Source organism: Mustelus asterias, chromosome 10 (assembly GCF_964213995.1).
Source record: "Mustelus asterias chromosome 10, sMusAst1.hap1.1, whole genome shotgun sequence".
Lineage (NCBI taxonomy): Eukaryota > Metazoa > Chordata > Chondrichthyes > Carcharhiniformes > Triakidae > Mustelus > Mustelus asterias.
This window is the reverse complement of record NC_135810.1, coordinates 119543129-119559955: the sequence shown is the minus strand read 5'-3', so window position 1 is coordinate 119559955 and position 16827 is coordinate 119543129. Positions and strand designations below refer to the sequence as shown.

Genomic DNA, 16827 nt, shown 5'->3' with positions numbered 1-16827 from the left:
GGGACAGGAATTTCCAGCCTCGCTCGCCCCAAAACCGAAAAATCCCGCCCAAGGTCGACGGACCTTTCCATGGTCTGCCCCTCGCCCGCTCCGATTCCCATGGCAGGCGGGACGGTAAAACCCGCTCTCGGATATCAAGCTGGGTAGGTGATATTTCCTTTTTCCACCTTGTTGCTTTAGGTCCAAGCCTGCCAAAGAATGACGTGATTGTAGCTGTCAACTGGACTGGTGTTTACTTTGTTGATGAACAGGAGCAAGTCCTTCTAGAACTTTCCTTCCCTGAAATCACTGCAGTTACCAGCAGCAAGTAAGTACCAGGCTGGAACCTGAAAACAGACAGTCGAGAAATTCTGAATTGAAACACAATATTAAGTTCTGGCAGGTGATGGTGTAATGATTTGGAGATGCCGGCGTTGGACTGGGGTAAACACCAGGTTAAAGTCCAACAGGTTTATTTGGTAGCAAATGCCACTAACTTTCGGAGCGCTGCTCCTTCGTCAGGTGAGTGGGAGTGGTGTGCACAGTGGGAGTCAACACTGACTGTTCAATTCCTGCTTCCAATTTTACTGAAAGAAGAATGGCATTAACATCTCTCGCTTGGAATTAATCACCATCGTTCCAGACCATAGACTGTTCCCAAAAGAGACAATACTGGAAAATCTCAGCAGGTCTGGCAGCATCTGTAAGGAGAGAAAAGAGCTGATGTTTCGAGTCCAGATGACCTTTTATCTGCCGCACTGTGGGGATTCTTAATCACGTTGTTTTGGGTCTGGAGTCGCGTGTAGGCCAGACCGGGTAGATTTCCTTCCTTGAAGGATATTACTGAATCAGATATTTTCTGATAGCTGTTACTGACCTGATGAGTGTGACAAGCTTTTCTTTCCAAATTAATAGAATTTAAATTCTGCCGGCTGTCACTGGCTGAATGGCCTCCTTCAGCACCGTAACAATTGTGTGAAATCTCTGATTCTGTAAGGGCTAATTAATGTCCTATTGGACAACCCTACCCGTACTCTTGGCTGCTGTTTGGCTGCATCATTCAGACAGGCGTTAGGGTCCGAGGCTCGGAAAGGGCAAAACTGAATCCCCACCACACAGCAATTGCAGTAGTGGGTGTTTGTCTGGAACAGCATTTGCCTTGTCTGGCATTCCCCTTATGGTAATATTCAGCCAAAGCCAAAGCAATAGTGGTTATTTCGGTGAGGAACTAGACGCTGGTCCTTCCATTACAATTAAAATATCCGAAATGAGTGCCACTGCAGGGTGGATTCCCGGTTTGGGTCGCTATATGTGTGCAGTCTGCATGTTTTCCCCGTGTCTGCGTGGGTTTCCTCCGGCTGCCCCTGTTTCCTCCCAGTCGGAAAGACGCGCTGGTTAGGTTCATTGACCATGTTAAATTCTCCCTCCATGTACCTGAACAGGTGCCAGAGTGTGGCGACTAGGGGATTTTCACAATAACTTCATTACAGTGCTAATGTAAGCCTACTTGTGACACTGATAAAATAAAATTAAAAATACTCTCCATGTTTGGATCCAAGGGGAGGCAAGATGCAAGGACAGAGCTTCACCCTGGCCACCATTAAAGGCGATGAGTACACCTTCACCTCTAACAACGCAGAGGATATCCGTGACCTGGTGGTGACCTTCCTGGAGGGGCTGAGGAAGAGGTCAAAGTTTGTTGTTGCCCTACAGGACAATCCGAACCCTGGTGAGTGAGAGCTGGATAACTCTAAACACTGCTTCTGTGGTCGGTAATCCAGGGGCCCGGGCGCTATTATAAGCTGCTTGAATGGCTCTTCGTACTTGCCTGAATGCTTGCACAGTGGCACCTTGGGCAGCACAGTGGTTGGCACTGCTGCCTCTCAGCGCCAGGAACCCGGGTTCCATCCCCGGCTTGGGTCACTGTCTGTGTGGAGTCTGCACGTTCTCCCCGTGTCTGCGTGGGTTTCCTCCGGGTGCTCTGGTTTCATCCCACACTCCAAAGATGTGCGGGTTAGGTGGACTGGCCATGCTAAATTGCCCCTTGGCGTCAGGGGATGAGCTACAGTAAATGCATGGGGTTACGGGGGTAGGGCCTGGATGGGATTGTGGTCAGTGCAGACTCGATGGGCCGAATGGCCTCCTTTTGCACTGAAGGATTCCATGAAGATTGTTTTGAAATACTTCTTTCCCTTCTTGTCATTTAGCACTTGGTGCATTCTCTCTGCCTCACCCCCTCCCGAGAATAGGATTGCCAACTGGCTCACCTCTATCCTTTCCATTCCTCAGCCAACACATCCACCCTCGTGCCGCACTGCCTTCCTTCGCCAATTGGAAAGCATAAAGACCCATTAACCGTTTTGGATGATGTCAGTCACACAGCCCCTTTTCTCCCCATTTTCAATATTACATCCAGGGAAAGAGAAACGGTCAAAGAAATTGACAAAAAAAAACCCTTTTTTAATGTTGCGATGATTTTTCTCCAGGGTTGCACACAGCAGTGTCCTGAAGATTCATCTTCAATCCCAGGAAACTCCAGGCCAATCCTGGAGGTGACAGTTTTTGATTGGAATCACCTTGAAGCCCGGGTTTTTATAGAAGGGAAATAATTTTCCTCTTCCAAGCCCAGTAACTTACTAAATCGGAATTGTACAGGATAAGAGCAAAACTAAATAAGGGAAATATAAAATTCTATTTACCCTCCCTTCACCAAGTGACTTCCTGAACCTGGGCAGGGTTTTGGCATTGAGGATTTTGGCTTTGGTATCGGGATCCTAACATGGGAACCTGTCTCGGGGGCAGGGAATTCATATGGTGTTCGTGGAAGTGGAAATGAATAGGGTTGGGAAGCATTTTCCGATCAGGGCCAGTGTGATCTCCTGGACTCGTTTCGATCGCCTCAGGGGGTCGGAGAGGAATTTCCCAGATTTTTTTTCCCCATATTGGCCCTGGGGTTTTCACTCTGGGTTTTCGCCTCTCCCTGGAGATCACATGGTCTGGAATGGGGGGGTGGGGGTGAGCTAATAGGTTGTGATGAACAAAGCATCTTAGCTGTGAGGGACAGCTCGGTGGATAGGATATTAGTATGTAGATAGGCTGGAAAATTGGGCGGGGATCCTGGATTCAGGATTCAATCCTGGACCGGGGAGCGGCGTGGGCTTGGAGGGCCGAAGAGCCTGTTCCTGTGCTGTATTGTTCTTTGTTCTTTGTTCTATCTGGATGATTTCTGGTTCCCAACCTCGGACCGATTCACCCACTGCAATTTTTATTGGATTGGCCAATTTGAGGCACGGGTGTAAGCTTGCCCTCTGATCAAAACTGGTGAGGGGGCTCCAGATGCTAACAAAAGGGCTAACAAAAGCGGTGTGGTTTGGAGGGTCTGAAAGTGCCTCGGGTCTGCATGCCTCTGCCAGTCCACTCCTGAGCGGTCACCTTCTCTCACCAACCACATTTTAGTCACTGTAGGGGTACCACATTCCGACTGGAAAGTTCTAATCAGTGTGGGAGAGGGTCCCCTCCGCCGCTTTTGGGCAGGTAACTATCCCGCTCCCAACCCGACCTCCTTTAAAGATGTCTCTGAAGCTGGACAGTGCTGCCAATTGGGCACACTGACCTGCAGTGAGAAATCCTGGGCTCGCCCGACTTGGTGCCCATCTCTGGGCTTTCAAAATGCCCACGTCTCCCAACCAATGACTCTTCAAATTGGACACCAAAAATTATGATAGTGATTTGTGGAGCCCTTCCGTTAGATTAAGTCTACTCTGCAGGTGAGCCCATGTGTTCGCCATGGTTCCATATCCCTTGGCTAACAAATAAAGTCTATTAATCATCATTTATCATGCCAGCCCTTTCACTTTACCCAGTGTTGTGACTAGTAGCATTAATGCTTACGAACCTCCCTGTTGTGTGGCAGTAAATACCACATTGATCTCCGTTCTGGCTGACTGAAATGTTAATGCCTGTCTTCCATGTGCAGTGGGCGATGATCTGACGTTCCTGAGCTTCATGAAGGGAGACCTGATCCTTCTGGATCACGACACTGGGGAGCAGGTGATGAACTGTGGCTGGGGTCATGGAATGAATGAAAGGACCAAACTGAAGGGTGACTTCCCAACGGACTGTGTCTATGTCTTACCTACAGTCACCAAGCCACCAGCGGAAGTTGTGGTAAATAGTTCTGTTATTTTAACATGTTGGCTTTTGGCATTGATGAAAGATTGGGCTTGTCTTTATGTAATACCACCTCGTGGAGTCCTCGTGATATCCCCAAGTCCTTCATGTCAAATGAATTAATTTTTGAAATGCGTTCACTTATGTAGGCACACGAAAAGATCCTACAGATAGCAATTGAATTGAATGATTATTGATTAATGATTATTGAGAATTGCTTGAAAAAAGAAACATGCTGTCAAAGTTTTTCACCTTGCACTCGCCAGGACAGATGCAAGAATATCAAATTTCAAAGGGAGCAGCAATTTTTGCTGCATGTGAAAGGGTGCTGATTGGTTGCGGCATTGCCATGGAGAATACATTAGTTTCCCAATTTGCATTTTCCAACAAGTTAATACTTAGCAATAGAAATTTGAGATATGAATGCCTTATTTCCACTTCATCCTTCCCATCTCCACTAACCTGGCTCGCAAATGCTGGGTCCAATTGCAATTCAATGATTGCACCTCAAAATAATATTTAAAAATTTTGTGAACAACGATTGTCATGAAAGATGCAAGACTTTCATTGTGGTCCTGGTACGAATCAGGAATGGATCTAACAAGCTTATGCTCAGTCCTTCCATCTGAATCATAGAAGCTTGCAGCACAGAAGGAGGCCAATCTGCCCATCCAGTCAGTGCTGGCTCTTTGCCATCCAATCTGACCTATTCCTCTGCTAGCTCCATACAGCTGTGCAAATTATTTTTTAAGTATCTATCCAATTCCCTTTTTGACCATTCTAATGCAATCTATTTTCAGAGCAGAATTCAAGCACTGTGTTCCGGAACTTGCTGTGCAAAATAATTTTGCTTCATCTTCCCTCTGGCCCCCTTGCTAGTGGTAACGTATTTTTTTCCAAGTTAGCGAATCTCCTGCCAGTAGAAATATTTTCTGCTTAATTACTCTTTGAAGTGTTGAACGTCACTCTTTTTATTCATTCGTGGGATATGGGTGTCGCTTGCCCATCCCTGGTTGCCCTTGGAGGGCAGTTGAGAGTCAACCAAATTGCTGTAGCTCTGGAGTCACATGTAGGCCAGACCGGATAAGGACGACAGATTTCCTTCCCTAAAGGATATTAATGAACCAGATGGGTTTTTCCGACAATCGACAATGGTTTCATGGTCATCAGTAGATTCTTAATTCCAGATTTTTTTTTTATTGAATTCGAATTCCACCATCTGCCGTGGTGGGATTCGAACCCAGGTCCCCAGAACATTAGCTGAGTTTCTGGACTATAGTCTAGCGATAATACCACTAGGCCATCACCTCCCGATTTACCACGATGTTGCCTGGGCTGGAGAGTTTAGAGGTACGTATGACTCTTCAGAGTCTCTCTCTCTCTGGGTTTGGGCTGTTGTCGTTTTTGAAGGAGTTATCCACTCTGTCACAACCTCTCTCATGAGCACACGGTGCTTAAGGGACATGCCGGAAAGGATGTCTAAATGCAGGAAGGTGGCAGTTTTGTGGGTCCATGTTAGGAACATGGAGGAGACCGGAACTAAGCAAGAGGGAGAAATAAAAACTTTCCCAGGAAAAAACTCTACCCTGAGGTCAATGACAATCGACAATGGTTTCATAGTCATCAGTAGATTCTTAATTCCAGATATTTTTTGTTGAATTCAAATACCACCAGCTGCCATGGCGGGATTTGAACCCGGGTCCCCAGAACATTAGCTGGATTAATAGTCTAGCGATAATACCACTCGGCTATTGCCTCCCCTTCAATCTTCCTTGAACCTTCTCTGCTCCCCAGGGCAAGTATCCCAACAATTAAATTCTTCTGGGACTTGTCTTCCAGTGTCTGGTTACCATGACACCCGGCCAGAGACAAGAAGCCATCAAGACGTCCCAGTTGTCCATATCAGAGTTGGAGGAGAAGGTTAAACCGTACACGCTGGAAGAGTTCTCGTATGACTACTTCAGGTAGGCTACCTTCAGCACCAAGAGAAAGGGGAGGAGGAAGTTGGCACAATTTCATAAAAACTGCTTGAAACATTTCCAAGTAAGTAACATTTTCAAGACTTTCAGAATCTTTCCTCCCTTTCTATTTTCCTTAAACTCTAGGCCACCTCCAAAGCACACTCTGAGCCGGGTGATGATCACAAAGAATCGTGGGAAAGACAAGGTGTGGTCTTGCACCCGGGAGCCAATTAAACAGCCCCTACTGAAGAAGCTGTTGAACAATGAGGAACTGTCCCAAGAATCCTGCCTCGTCTTCATCGATATCCTTTAATGCTTCCTGGGGAGGGTGTTTCAGTGGCAGAAACTGATCTGCTTCACAAATACTGACCCAGTAACACTAAATGGTCATCACCTGAGCTTACAAATTAGGAGCAGGATAGGCCACTCGGCCCCTCGAGCCTGCTCTGCCATTCCATAAGATCATGGCTGGGATGTGATTGTAATCTCACATTCCCATTGAATAGGAATGTACTTGTAGGGTCAGTGGTCAACTGAGTTTGTTCATTGTGTGCCATTCTGGCCACCATGCTTTTATAGGGTGACACGGTGGCACAGTGGTTAGCACTGCTGCCTCACAGCACCAGGGACCCGGGTTCAATTCCAGCCTTGAGCCACTGTCTGTGCGGAGTTTGCACGTTCTCCCCGTGTCTGCGTGGGTTTCCTCCGGGTGCTCCGGTTTCCTCCCACAGTCTGAAAGACGTGTTGGTTAGGTGCATTGGCCGTGCTAAATTCTCCGAGTGTACCGAATAGGTGCCGGAGTGCGGCGACTAGGTGACTTTCACACTGACTTCATTGCAGTGTTAATGTAAGCCTACTTGTGACTAATAAACTTTGAAAAAGAAATTTCTCCTCGCCTCAGTCCCAAGGCCCTGCTTGCCCCCTCGACAGGTGAGGAAGTCCACATGGCACTATTTCTATGAAGAGTAGGAGAGTTCTACTTGGTGTCCTGGACAATATTTAGCCCACATCACCAAAGTTGAATACCTAGTCATTGTCAGGTCGCTGTTTGTGGGATCTTGCTGTGTACAAATTGGTTGCTGCATTTCCCACATTACCGCGGTGGCTTCACTTCTTCAGAGGAGCTTGATTGGTTGTTGAACATTTTGGGACATGCGGAGGCTGTGAAAGGTGCCAGGTAAATGCAAGTCCTTGACTCTGGGCCAGCACCGGTCATGAAGTACATGGGTGACTATCCCTCCAAGAGAATGCGCTCGGTAAATGAACTGACCGACCAGATATTCGAAGGTGCCTTGAAGGGGGAGCTGATGAAGGATGAGATTTACTGCCAAGTCCTCAAGCAGCTCACCGATAACCACGTGAAGTAAGTCGCGCTTTATGGAATTGTCTGGAGTTGGAAATAATATCTAGACCCATAATAAATTATAAGTTCATAAGATATAGGAGCAGAATTAGGCCATTTGGCCCATCGCGTCCGCTCCGCCATTCGATCATGGCTGATATGCTCCTCACCCCCATTTTCCTGCCTTCTCCCCATAACCCTTCAACCCATTACCAATTAAAAATCTGTCTAACTCCTCAAATTTACTCACTGTCCCAGCATCCAGTGCACTTTGGGGTAGCGAATTCCACAGATTCACAACCCTTTGGGAGAAGTAGTTTCTCCTCGACTCTGTTTTAAATTTGCTACCCCTTATCCTAAGACCTCTCGTCCTAGAATGCCCCACAAGAGGAAGCATCCACTCCACATCTACTTTATCCAAACCTTTTATCATCCGGTATACCTCAATTTGATCTCCCCTCATTCTTCTAAATTCCAGAGAGTGTCGGCCTAAACTGTTCAATCTCTCTTCATACGACAAACCCCTCATCTCTGGAATCAATCTAGTGAACCTCCTCTGAACTGCCTCCAATCCCACTACATCTTTCCTCTAATACTGGGACTAAAACTGTGCACAATTCTCCAGGTGCGGCCTCACCAATGCCTTGTATAGTTGCAACAACACTTCCTTACCTTTATATTCTATTCCTTTAGCTGTAAATGCCAACATTCCATTTGCTTTCTTTATTATCTGCTGTACCCGCACACTAGTTTTCTGTGACTCATGAACAAGGACACCCAGGTCCCTCTGCAACGGAGCACCCCAAAGTCTCTCCCCATTTAGATAATAAGTCGCCTTCCCATTTTTCCGACCAAAATGCATGACCTCGCACTTATCCACGTTAAACTCCATCTGCCACATTTTGGCCCACTCTCCTATCCTATCAATATCCATTTGAAAGGTTCTTATTTCCTCATTGCAACTTACTGTCCCGCCTATTTTTGTGTCATCTGCAAATTTGGCTGTCGAGCCTTCTATCCCTGCATCCAAGTCGTTAATATAGATTGTAAATCGCTGGGGCCCAAGGACTGAACCCTGTGGCTCCCCATTAGTTACTTCTCGCTATCCAGAAAAAAAACATTTATCCCAACTCTATCTTCTGTCCATCAGCCAATCGCCTATCCAAACTAATAAATTACGCTAATCCCATGTGATCTAACCTTGTGCATTAACCTTTTGTTGGGCACCTTATCAAACGGCTTCCGGAAGTTCAGATATATATATCTACAGGACCCCCATTATCCACTTTGCTTGTTACATCCTCAAAGAACTCCAGCAAATTAGTCAAACATGATTTGCCCTTCATAAAACCATGCTGACTCTGGACAGCGTTTTGACTTTCCAAATGTCCTGATCGTGCTTCCTTAGAAACGTATTAAGCGTAAGGGAATGGCTTTAAGCGATGATGCTGTTTTTATAGACTGAATTGGGTGACTCTGCAGTCAACAGGCAATGCCAGATTGGTGCTGTTCTGTAATGAAATGAGTACTTTGTACCTGTATACTACCCTTAAAATGAAGCACGAGGGGGAATTTAACAGATTCGATATCAGTAATTGGTCTGGAGCAAATACCAGCACTCAAATCTCCACAAGCTCATGCTTATCACCATCGGCTCAGGAAAGCTACAGGTGTGGGAATTGTAGAGGTATTAGTCATGGGTAAGGTGGGTATCGAGGGGTATGGCCAAACACGGGCAATAGCTGCCGCTATTTTACACCCAGCTGGGTGTTAATTAGCTCGGGGCGAGACTTCCCTCGATGGGTTTAGTTTCTTGAGTTTGAAATTTTTGAATTCCCATCCAAATTTTGGAGTTAAAATTATTCCCTTTACCTCTTGAGTTGCAAGCAGAGGGTATTCCCTTCTCCTCTGGTACCATTGGATGGTTGTTTCAGTCAGTTGTAAGTGCCTCGTGATCCGGTCAGCTACTGCCTGCCATGAACCGCCTGCCACCCCTTTCCTGCCACAGGCTGGCTCTGACCAACCCAGTTAACCGGGACTCCTGACTTACCAACAACTCCATTATGTTTCCTGATAGGTACAGTGAGGAAAAGGGCTGGGAGCTGCTCTGGTTGTGTACAGGACTCTTTCCTCCCAGCAACGCACTCTTGCCTCATGTGCAGCGATTCCTACAGTCGAGGAAAAGCCACGTGCTATCTCCAGACTGCATGCATCGACTCCAGAAAGCACTCCGGTAAGGATAACCCTTCCCGTCGTTATCCCAGAAACTCTCCTTCGGTATTTGGTTGCATAAAGTATGTCCTGTCCTCTTCTCTTCACTTCCTCCTCCATTCTCTGCCTCTTCCTCCTCCAACCTTCTCCTCTTTCTCCTCCAGCCTCCCCCTCCTCCAGTCTTCTCTTTTCCTGCTCCCCAGTTTTGTTAGTTTATATTATTTGAAAGAGTTGGTCTTGTTATGCACACGTATACATTTATATCCAGCAAGCCACCATCGTTCACTGTAGCAACAACAGTATGGGCACCAAAGAATAGTCTATCACTCCACCAGCCCCGTGGAGATCTGTAAGAATAAAGCTCAAGTGAATGAGTCTAATGTGATTATTTCAAACTTCTGGGAACCACCAGACATAACAGCTCTTTTCCCCCCTGTGAGAAATCCATCACTGTGCACAGACACTCGCTGTGGAGTCCGTGTCTTAATTGGTAAAAGACAGTGTGAGCTACCCAAAGGAATCCATTGCCCGATGTGGGGTCAGTTTGGGTAGCAATGAAATGCTGCCCTAACAAGTCAGCAGAGAAATTCGGATACCTACTGATCTTGGGGCACCTCCCCGCCCCACCCCAAAGCCCCCCTTTACTTTGCCTCAACTGTCTGAAACCTCAAAACTCGTCACTGAGATCAGACTGTACCGAGGGTGCAACCTTCTTGTCTGACTCGAATGGGACGAGGTAAATGTAAAAAACCTCACGGAGCTGTGACAAAGAAGAGCAGTAGTTTATCCCTCAATCAACACTGCTAAAAATGGTTAGTCTCTCCCTTATCTCATTGCTCTTTGTGGGATCTTGCTGTACACCAATTCACTGTTGCATTTTCTTACATTACAACAGTGACGACACTGCAGAAGTACTTCATTGGTTGTAAAGTGTTGAGTATACCCTCTGGTCATGAGAGGCGCTATAGAAATCTGCGAGCCTTGTTTATTAGTGAGATTTACAGAGTTGTTCCATCTCTCCTTACATTGGTCATGTGCAGGAACGGCTCCCGAAAGTACCCGCCTCACCTGGTAGAAGTGGAGGCTATTCAGCATAAAACCACTCAGATATTCCACAAAGTCTACTTCCCCGATGACACAGACGAGGTAAGTGACGGGAGCAGCAATAGGATTGGAATGTGTGGAATAGCTGACTGTAGGGTAATATCAGTATGGATTACAAGACGAAGCATTGTGTTGAATCAGCTCTTCAATCTCCTCACTTGTCTGGCTCATGTGGCAAACTTAGAGTAAGCACAAGACATCTGATAGCAGGAATATACTGAAGCAACTCTGTTCATAGCTGATCAGTCTATCCAATATGAAGGCATAGCTTCAAGTTTCTCTCTCATGTTTGCTGTATCTGTGGCTCTGTCTCTGTCTTGGGTTCAAGCTCACAATTCCATCCAGGTCCTATCCCCATAATCCCACACATTTACCCTACTAATCCCCCGACACTAGGGTCAATTTAGCATGGCCAATTCCACTTAACCCGCACATCTATGGACTGCGGGAGGAAACCGGACCACCCAGAGGAAACCCACGCAGACACGGGGAGAATGTACAACTCCACACAGACAGTGACCAAAGCCAGAATTGAACCTGGGTTCCTGGCACTGTGAGGCAGCAGTGCTAACCACTGTGCCACCGTGCCACTGTAGCTCATTGAGTCTTTGCTGATGAGTATAACATCTCGATGCTGTTTTCTCCCTTTCCCTGTGCATTTCCCCACTATCAGTATATCCTATTTCTTTATAATATGGAGACCAAAACTGTTCACAATACTTGGTGTCAGTTTGAGATCACTATAAAAGTTGCCTTGTTGTGAGCAATACAGAAAAATGCCTCTGGACTCGGAAGCTCTAAGCGCGCTTGTTATATTCCGCAGGCATTCGAAGTGGAATCCAGCACCAAAGCAAAAGATTTCTGCCAGAATATCTCAGCCAGACTGCTGCTAAAATCTCCCGATGGCTTCAGCTTATTTGTCAAGATCTCTGACAAGGTAACGAGTTTCTTGGACACCAATGAGAATGTGAATTGTATAAAAAAATAACTGAAGGCACTGGAAGTTTGAACTAGATCCGTGAATGTTTCCTTTATTCTGTTAAGGGTGTCACTGGTTGGCCAGCATTTATTGTACGTTGGACTTTAACCTAGTGTTGTGAGACTTCTTGCAGCATTTATTGCCCATCCCTAGTCGCCTGAGGGCAGTTGAGAGTCAACCACATTGCTGTGGCTCTGGAGTCATATGTAGGCCAGACCAGGTATGGACGGCAGATTTCCTTCCTGTGACAATGGTTTCATGGTCATCAGTAGATTCTTAATTCCAGATATATTTTATTGAATTCAAATTCCATGGAGGGATTTGAACCTGGGTGCCCAGAACATTAGCTGAGTTTCTGGATTAATAGTCTAGCGATAAAACCACTAGGCCATCGCCTCCCCCAGTTAAGGAGGGAGTGACAGGATTTTGACCCAGTGAAGGAACAGTGATATATTTCCAAGTCAGGACGGTGAGTGGCTTGGAGGGGAACTTGCAGGTGGTGGTGTTCCCATTTATCTGCTGCCCTTGTCCTTCTAGATAGTAGACATCACTGGCTTGGAAGGTACTGTTGAAGGAGTCTTGGTGAGTTGCTGCAGTACATCTTGTAGACAGTACACACTGCTGTCACTATGTGCCAGGGGTGAAGGGAATGAACATTTAAGGTGATGCAGAGGGTGCTAATAGGCAGGGCTGCTTTGCCCTAGATGGATGGTATTGAGCTTCTTGAGTGATGTTAGAACTGCACTAGGTGTGTTGATGAAGGTAGGGCGGTTGATGTCATATACATGGATTTTAGTAAGGCGTTTGATAAGGTCCCCCATGGTCGGCTTATGATGAAAGTAAGGAGGTGTGGGATAGAGGGAAAGTTGGCCGATTGGATAGGTAACTGGCTATCTGATCGAAGACAGAGGGTGGTGGTGGATGGAAAATTTTCGGACTGGAGGCAGGTTGCTAGCGGAGTGCCGCAGGGATCGGTGCTTGGTCCTCTGCTCTTTGTGATTTTTATTAATGACTTAGAGGAGGGGGCTGAAGGGTGGATCAGTAAATTTGCTGATGACACCAAGATTGGTGGAGTAGTGGATGAGGTGGAGGGCTGTTGTAGGCTGCAAAGAGACATAGATAGGATGCAAAGCTGGGCTGAAAAATGGCAAATGGAGTTTAACCCTGATAAATGTGAGGTGATTCATTTTGGTAGGACAAATTTAAATGTGGATTACAGGGTCAAAGGTAGGGTTCTGAAGACTGTGGAGGAACAGAGAGATCTTGGGGTCCATATCCACAGATCTCTAAAGGTTGCCACTCAAGTGGATAGAACTGTGAAGAAGGCATATAGTGTGTTAGCTTTTATTAACAGGGGGTTGGAGTTTAAGAGCCGTGGGGTTATGCTGCAACTGTACAGGACCTTGGTGAGACCGCATTTGGAATATTGCGTGCAGTTCTGGTCACCTCACTATAAGAAGGATGTGGAAGCGCTGGAGAGAGTGCAGAGGAGATTTACCAGGATGCTGCCTGGTTTGGAGTGTCGGTCTTATGAGGAAAGGTTGAGGGAGCTGGGGCTGTTCTCTCTGGAGCGGAGGAGATTGAGGGGAGACTTAATAGAGGTTTATAAAATGATGAAGGGGATAGATCGAGTGAACGTTCAAAGACTATTTCCTCGGGTGGATGGAGCTATTACAAGGGGGCATAACTATAGGGTTCATGGTGGGAGATATAGGAAGGATATCAGAGGTAGGTTCTTCACGCAGAGAGTGGTTGGGGTGTGGAATGGACTGCCTGCAGTGATAGTGGAGTCAGACACTTTAGGAACATTTAAGCGGTTATTGGATAGGCACATGGAGCACACCAGGATGATAGGGAGTGGGATAGCTTGATCTTGGTTTCAGATGAAGGTCGGCACAACATCGTGGGCCGAAGGGCCTGTTCTGTGCTGTACTGTTCTATGTTCTATGTTCTATGTTCATCCAGGCAAGTGGGGGGTATCCCATCACACTCCTGACTTGCATCTTGTGATGGACAGGCTTTGGAGAGTCAGGAGGTGAGTTACTTGTCACAGAATTCCCAGCCTCTGATCTGCTCTTGTGGCTGGATCCCGGGATGTGGACATCTTTCAGGGTAACTGGCCTAAAATAGGGGTCAGACATATTTATAGTCAAACACTGCTTTAAAAGGAGGATGCTGCATTGTTGATAAAGATGGAAAGGGTTTAATATGGGCTGGAAGGCATGGTTGAAGGGAGAGGATTTAAGACCTTTAACCTGAAGCAAGAGTGAAGTCCTTGCCATTTAAGAAATTACAGCACAGGAGACCATTCAGCCCATCCAGTTCCTGTCATACTAGTCAGACTAACTGCTAATGTCAGCGAGTTCAAACCTGCTCATCCACTTTGTCTCAATGCATCAGTTTGAGGTTAATGTTGCATGATATTTTTGAGCTTGTACTTTGAACTTTTTTTATTTCTTGTCTTTTCATTTGGCGCTGCTCTGCAGTTTGCGATACCCAAGCCGTGGCTGGTAGCCAGCTTTCTGTGAGGGCAAGACAGTGTTCAGACGGGGCTGCGAATATCTGTAAAGTATTGCAGGGCCTTGACACTCCGCTGTATTTTTTTATTATTCTTTTGTGGGACATGGGCATCACTGAATGGGCAGCATTTATTGCCCATCCCTAGTTGCCCTCGAGAAGGTGGTGATGAGCTGCCTCCTTGCGATTGATACAACTGAGTGTCTCACTCGGCCATTTCAGGGGGCAGTTCAGAGTCAACCACATTATGGCTCTGGAGTCACATGTAGGCCAGACCAGGTAAGGATGGCAGATTTCCTTCCCTAAAGGACATTAGTGAACCAGGTGGGTTTTTTCGACAATGGTTTCATGGTTATCAGTAGATTCTTAATTCCAGATATTTTTTACTGAATTCAAATTCCACCATCTGCCATGGTAGGATTCGAACCTGGGTCCCCCAGAACATTAGCTGAGTTTCTGGATTAATAGTCGAGTGATAACACCACTGGGCCATGACCTGTATGTATAGTCGATCTTCCACAATGATCCCACTGAGGATGACAAGAGAATCCCCTTCTCTCTGCAAATCCCAGTTACGTGACCCTCAGGGCCTTCAGAATTATTTGTTGATCTACCATTTTATTGTGTGAAGTTGTGTTTCCTAACCTCTCTCCTGACGGGCCTTGCCCCCCCTCATAGGCAAAAAATTCTGGGGGCAAAAAATTCGAGATTTTTCTCTGCAGCAGCCTCGGTGCAGATTATAATAAGCCAAAGGGGAATCACAGAATTGTTACAGTGCACAATGAGGTCATTCAACCCGATGTGTCTACACCAGTTGCCTCCAACACACTTAGTGCCCATTAGTGTCCAAAGATATATAGGTTGGGTGGATGGCCATGCTAAATTGCTCCTTAGGGGTGGATTTTCCCGTTCCGCCCACCACGGGAATTGTGGAGGGGCAGACCATGGAAAGGTCCATTGACCTCGGACAGGGTTTTCTGGTTTCGGGGCGAGCGTGGCTGAAAGATTCCACCCACTGTGTCCCAAGATGTGTCCCAAGATGCGTAGGTTAGGTGGATTGGCCACGGTAAATGCGTGGGGTTAGAGGGTTAGGAGAGTTTTGAGCTTTGACAAAGGGTCATCTGGACTCAACGTCAGCTCTTTTCTCTCCTTACGGATGCTGCCAGACCTGCTGAGATTTTCCAGCATTTTCTCTTTTGGAGGGGAGTGCCTAGGTGGGATGCTCTTTCAGAGAGTCGGTGCAGACTCAATGGCCTCTTTCTGCAGAGTAGAGATTCTATGGTTCTAGAGCACTTTGAACCTAAAAATGGTGGCACCTTGCTGCTATGTTACAGATCATCTTGAACCCACGCCCATCGCCACAATCTCAGTGTGGGCTCCAACTCCAATCGCCTTTGTTGGGTGTCCTGGATTTTGTTGATTCCGACTGTGTTGGGGCCTGGATTCAGGCTCCCTCTGAGGGATTGGCCATTAACGCTGATCTTGTTGGTTCTCAGGTTATCAGTGTTCCAGAAGGAGATTTCTTCTTTGATTTTGTGCGACACCTCACTGACTGGATCAAGAAAGCTCGGCCAGTGAAAGACGGTAAAGATCTTAGCGGAATTTGTTTATTTAAGTTTACTTTAGCGGGCAAACCTCTCCTGGCTGTGTGAATTTTCTTTCTGACATTCCTGTGTGGCGTTTTGATGGTTGTTTCTCCCTTGGTGCTCGGTTGGAGGGGGGGGGGGGTGGTGGGCGGTGTGGCATGTGGGGAGATGGGAGAATGCGGAGGTGGTTTCCTGGCTTGTTGGGAACGTTAGTCTCCTCATAGTTTTCTGGCTGTTGAGCTTGATAGTTGGAAAGTCACCCAGAGGTGATGTTTCCCAGTGATTTCCCCCAATTTGTAGATGAGGCTTCATGGCGAGGGTGGCGAATGGACTTTCCAAGCTGAACCACACAGCAAACACCCAGGAAAGAGAGCTTGAATTTGCACTGAACCTTTCCTAACCCCTCCCACAGTGCTTTACTTTTGAGGTACGGCCACTGTTGTAATGTAAGCCATTCATGCCCAGGAAAGTTCCAGAATCAGGGGATGTGATGGCCAGATCATTGGTTGAGGGAGAGTTTATGATCTCATCTTCAAAATAGTGCGTGCAGTGGAAAACTTATTAGAGGGCAAACGAGACCACGTTCTAAAAGGCAGCACCTCCAGCAGTGTGGCACTCCCTCGGTACTGTACTGCAGTCTCAAAAGAACAAAGAAAATAACAGCTCAGGAACAGGCCCTTTGGCCTTCCAAGCCTACATCAACCATGCCCATCTGAACTAAAACCCCCCTACCCTTCCGGGGACCATATCCCTCTATTTCCATGCGATTCATGTATTTGTCAAGACGCCCCTTAAAAGTCACATGTATCTGCTTCCACTATCTCCCCCGGCAGCGAGTTCCAGGCACCCACCACCCTCCGTGTAAAAACCTTGCCTCGTACATCTCCTTTAAACCTTCCCCTTGCACCTTAAACCTATGCCCCCTAGTTATTGACTCTTCCACCCAGGGAAAAAGCTACTGACTATCTGTTCTGTCCA

The 16827-nt window shown here is 46.8% G+C and overlaps 1 protein-coding gene across 1 annotated transcript in view; it reads left to right on the top strand.

Moving 5' to 3' along the window:
* Positions 1–16827, top strand: part of myo7aa (myosin VIIAa) — a 135423-nt gene that overhangs the window by 94413 nt on the left and 24183 nt on the right. The window contains exons 33-42 of the mRNA XM_078222562.1: positions 181–307; positions 1539–1708; positions 3956–4146; positions 5989–6113; positions 6255–6412; positions 7320–7473; positions 9530–9685; positions 10704–10809; positions 11591–11704; positions 15760–15847. Coding sequence (XP_078078688.1) covers positions 181–307; positions 1539–1708; positions 3956–4146; positions 5989–6113; positions 6255–6412; positions 7320–7473; positions 9530–9685; positions 10704–10809; positions 11591–11704; positions 15760–15847 — 1389 coding nt within the window. The remainder of the gene's footprint in view (positions 1–180; positions 308–1538; positions 1709–3955; positions 4147–5988; positions 6114–6254; positions 6413–7319; positions 7474–9529; positions 9686–10703; positions 10810–11590; positions 11705–15759; positions 15848–16827) is intronic.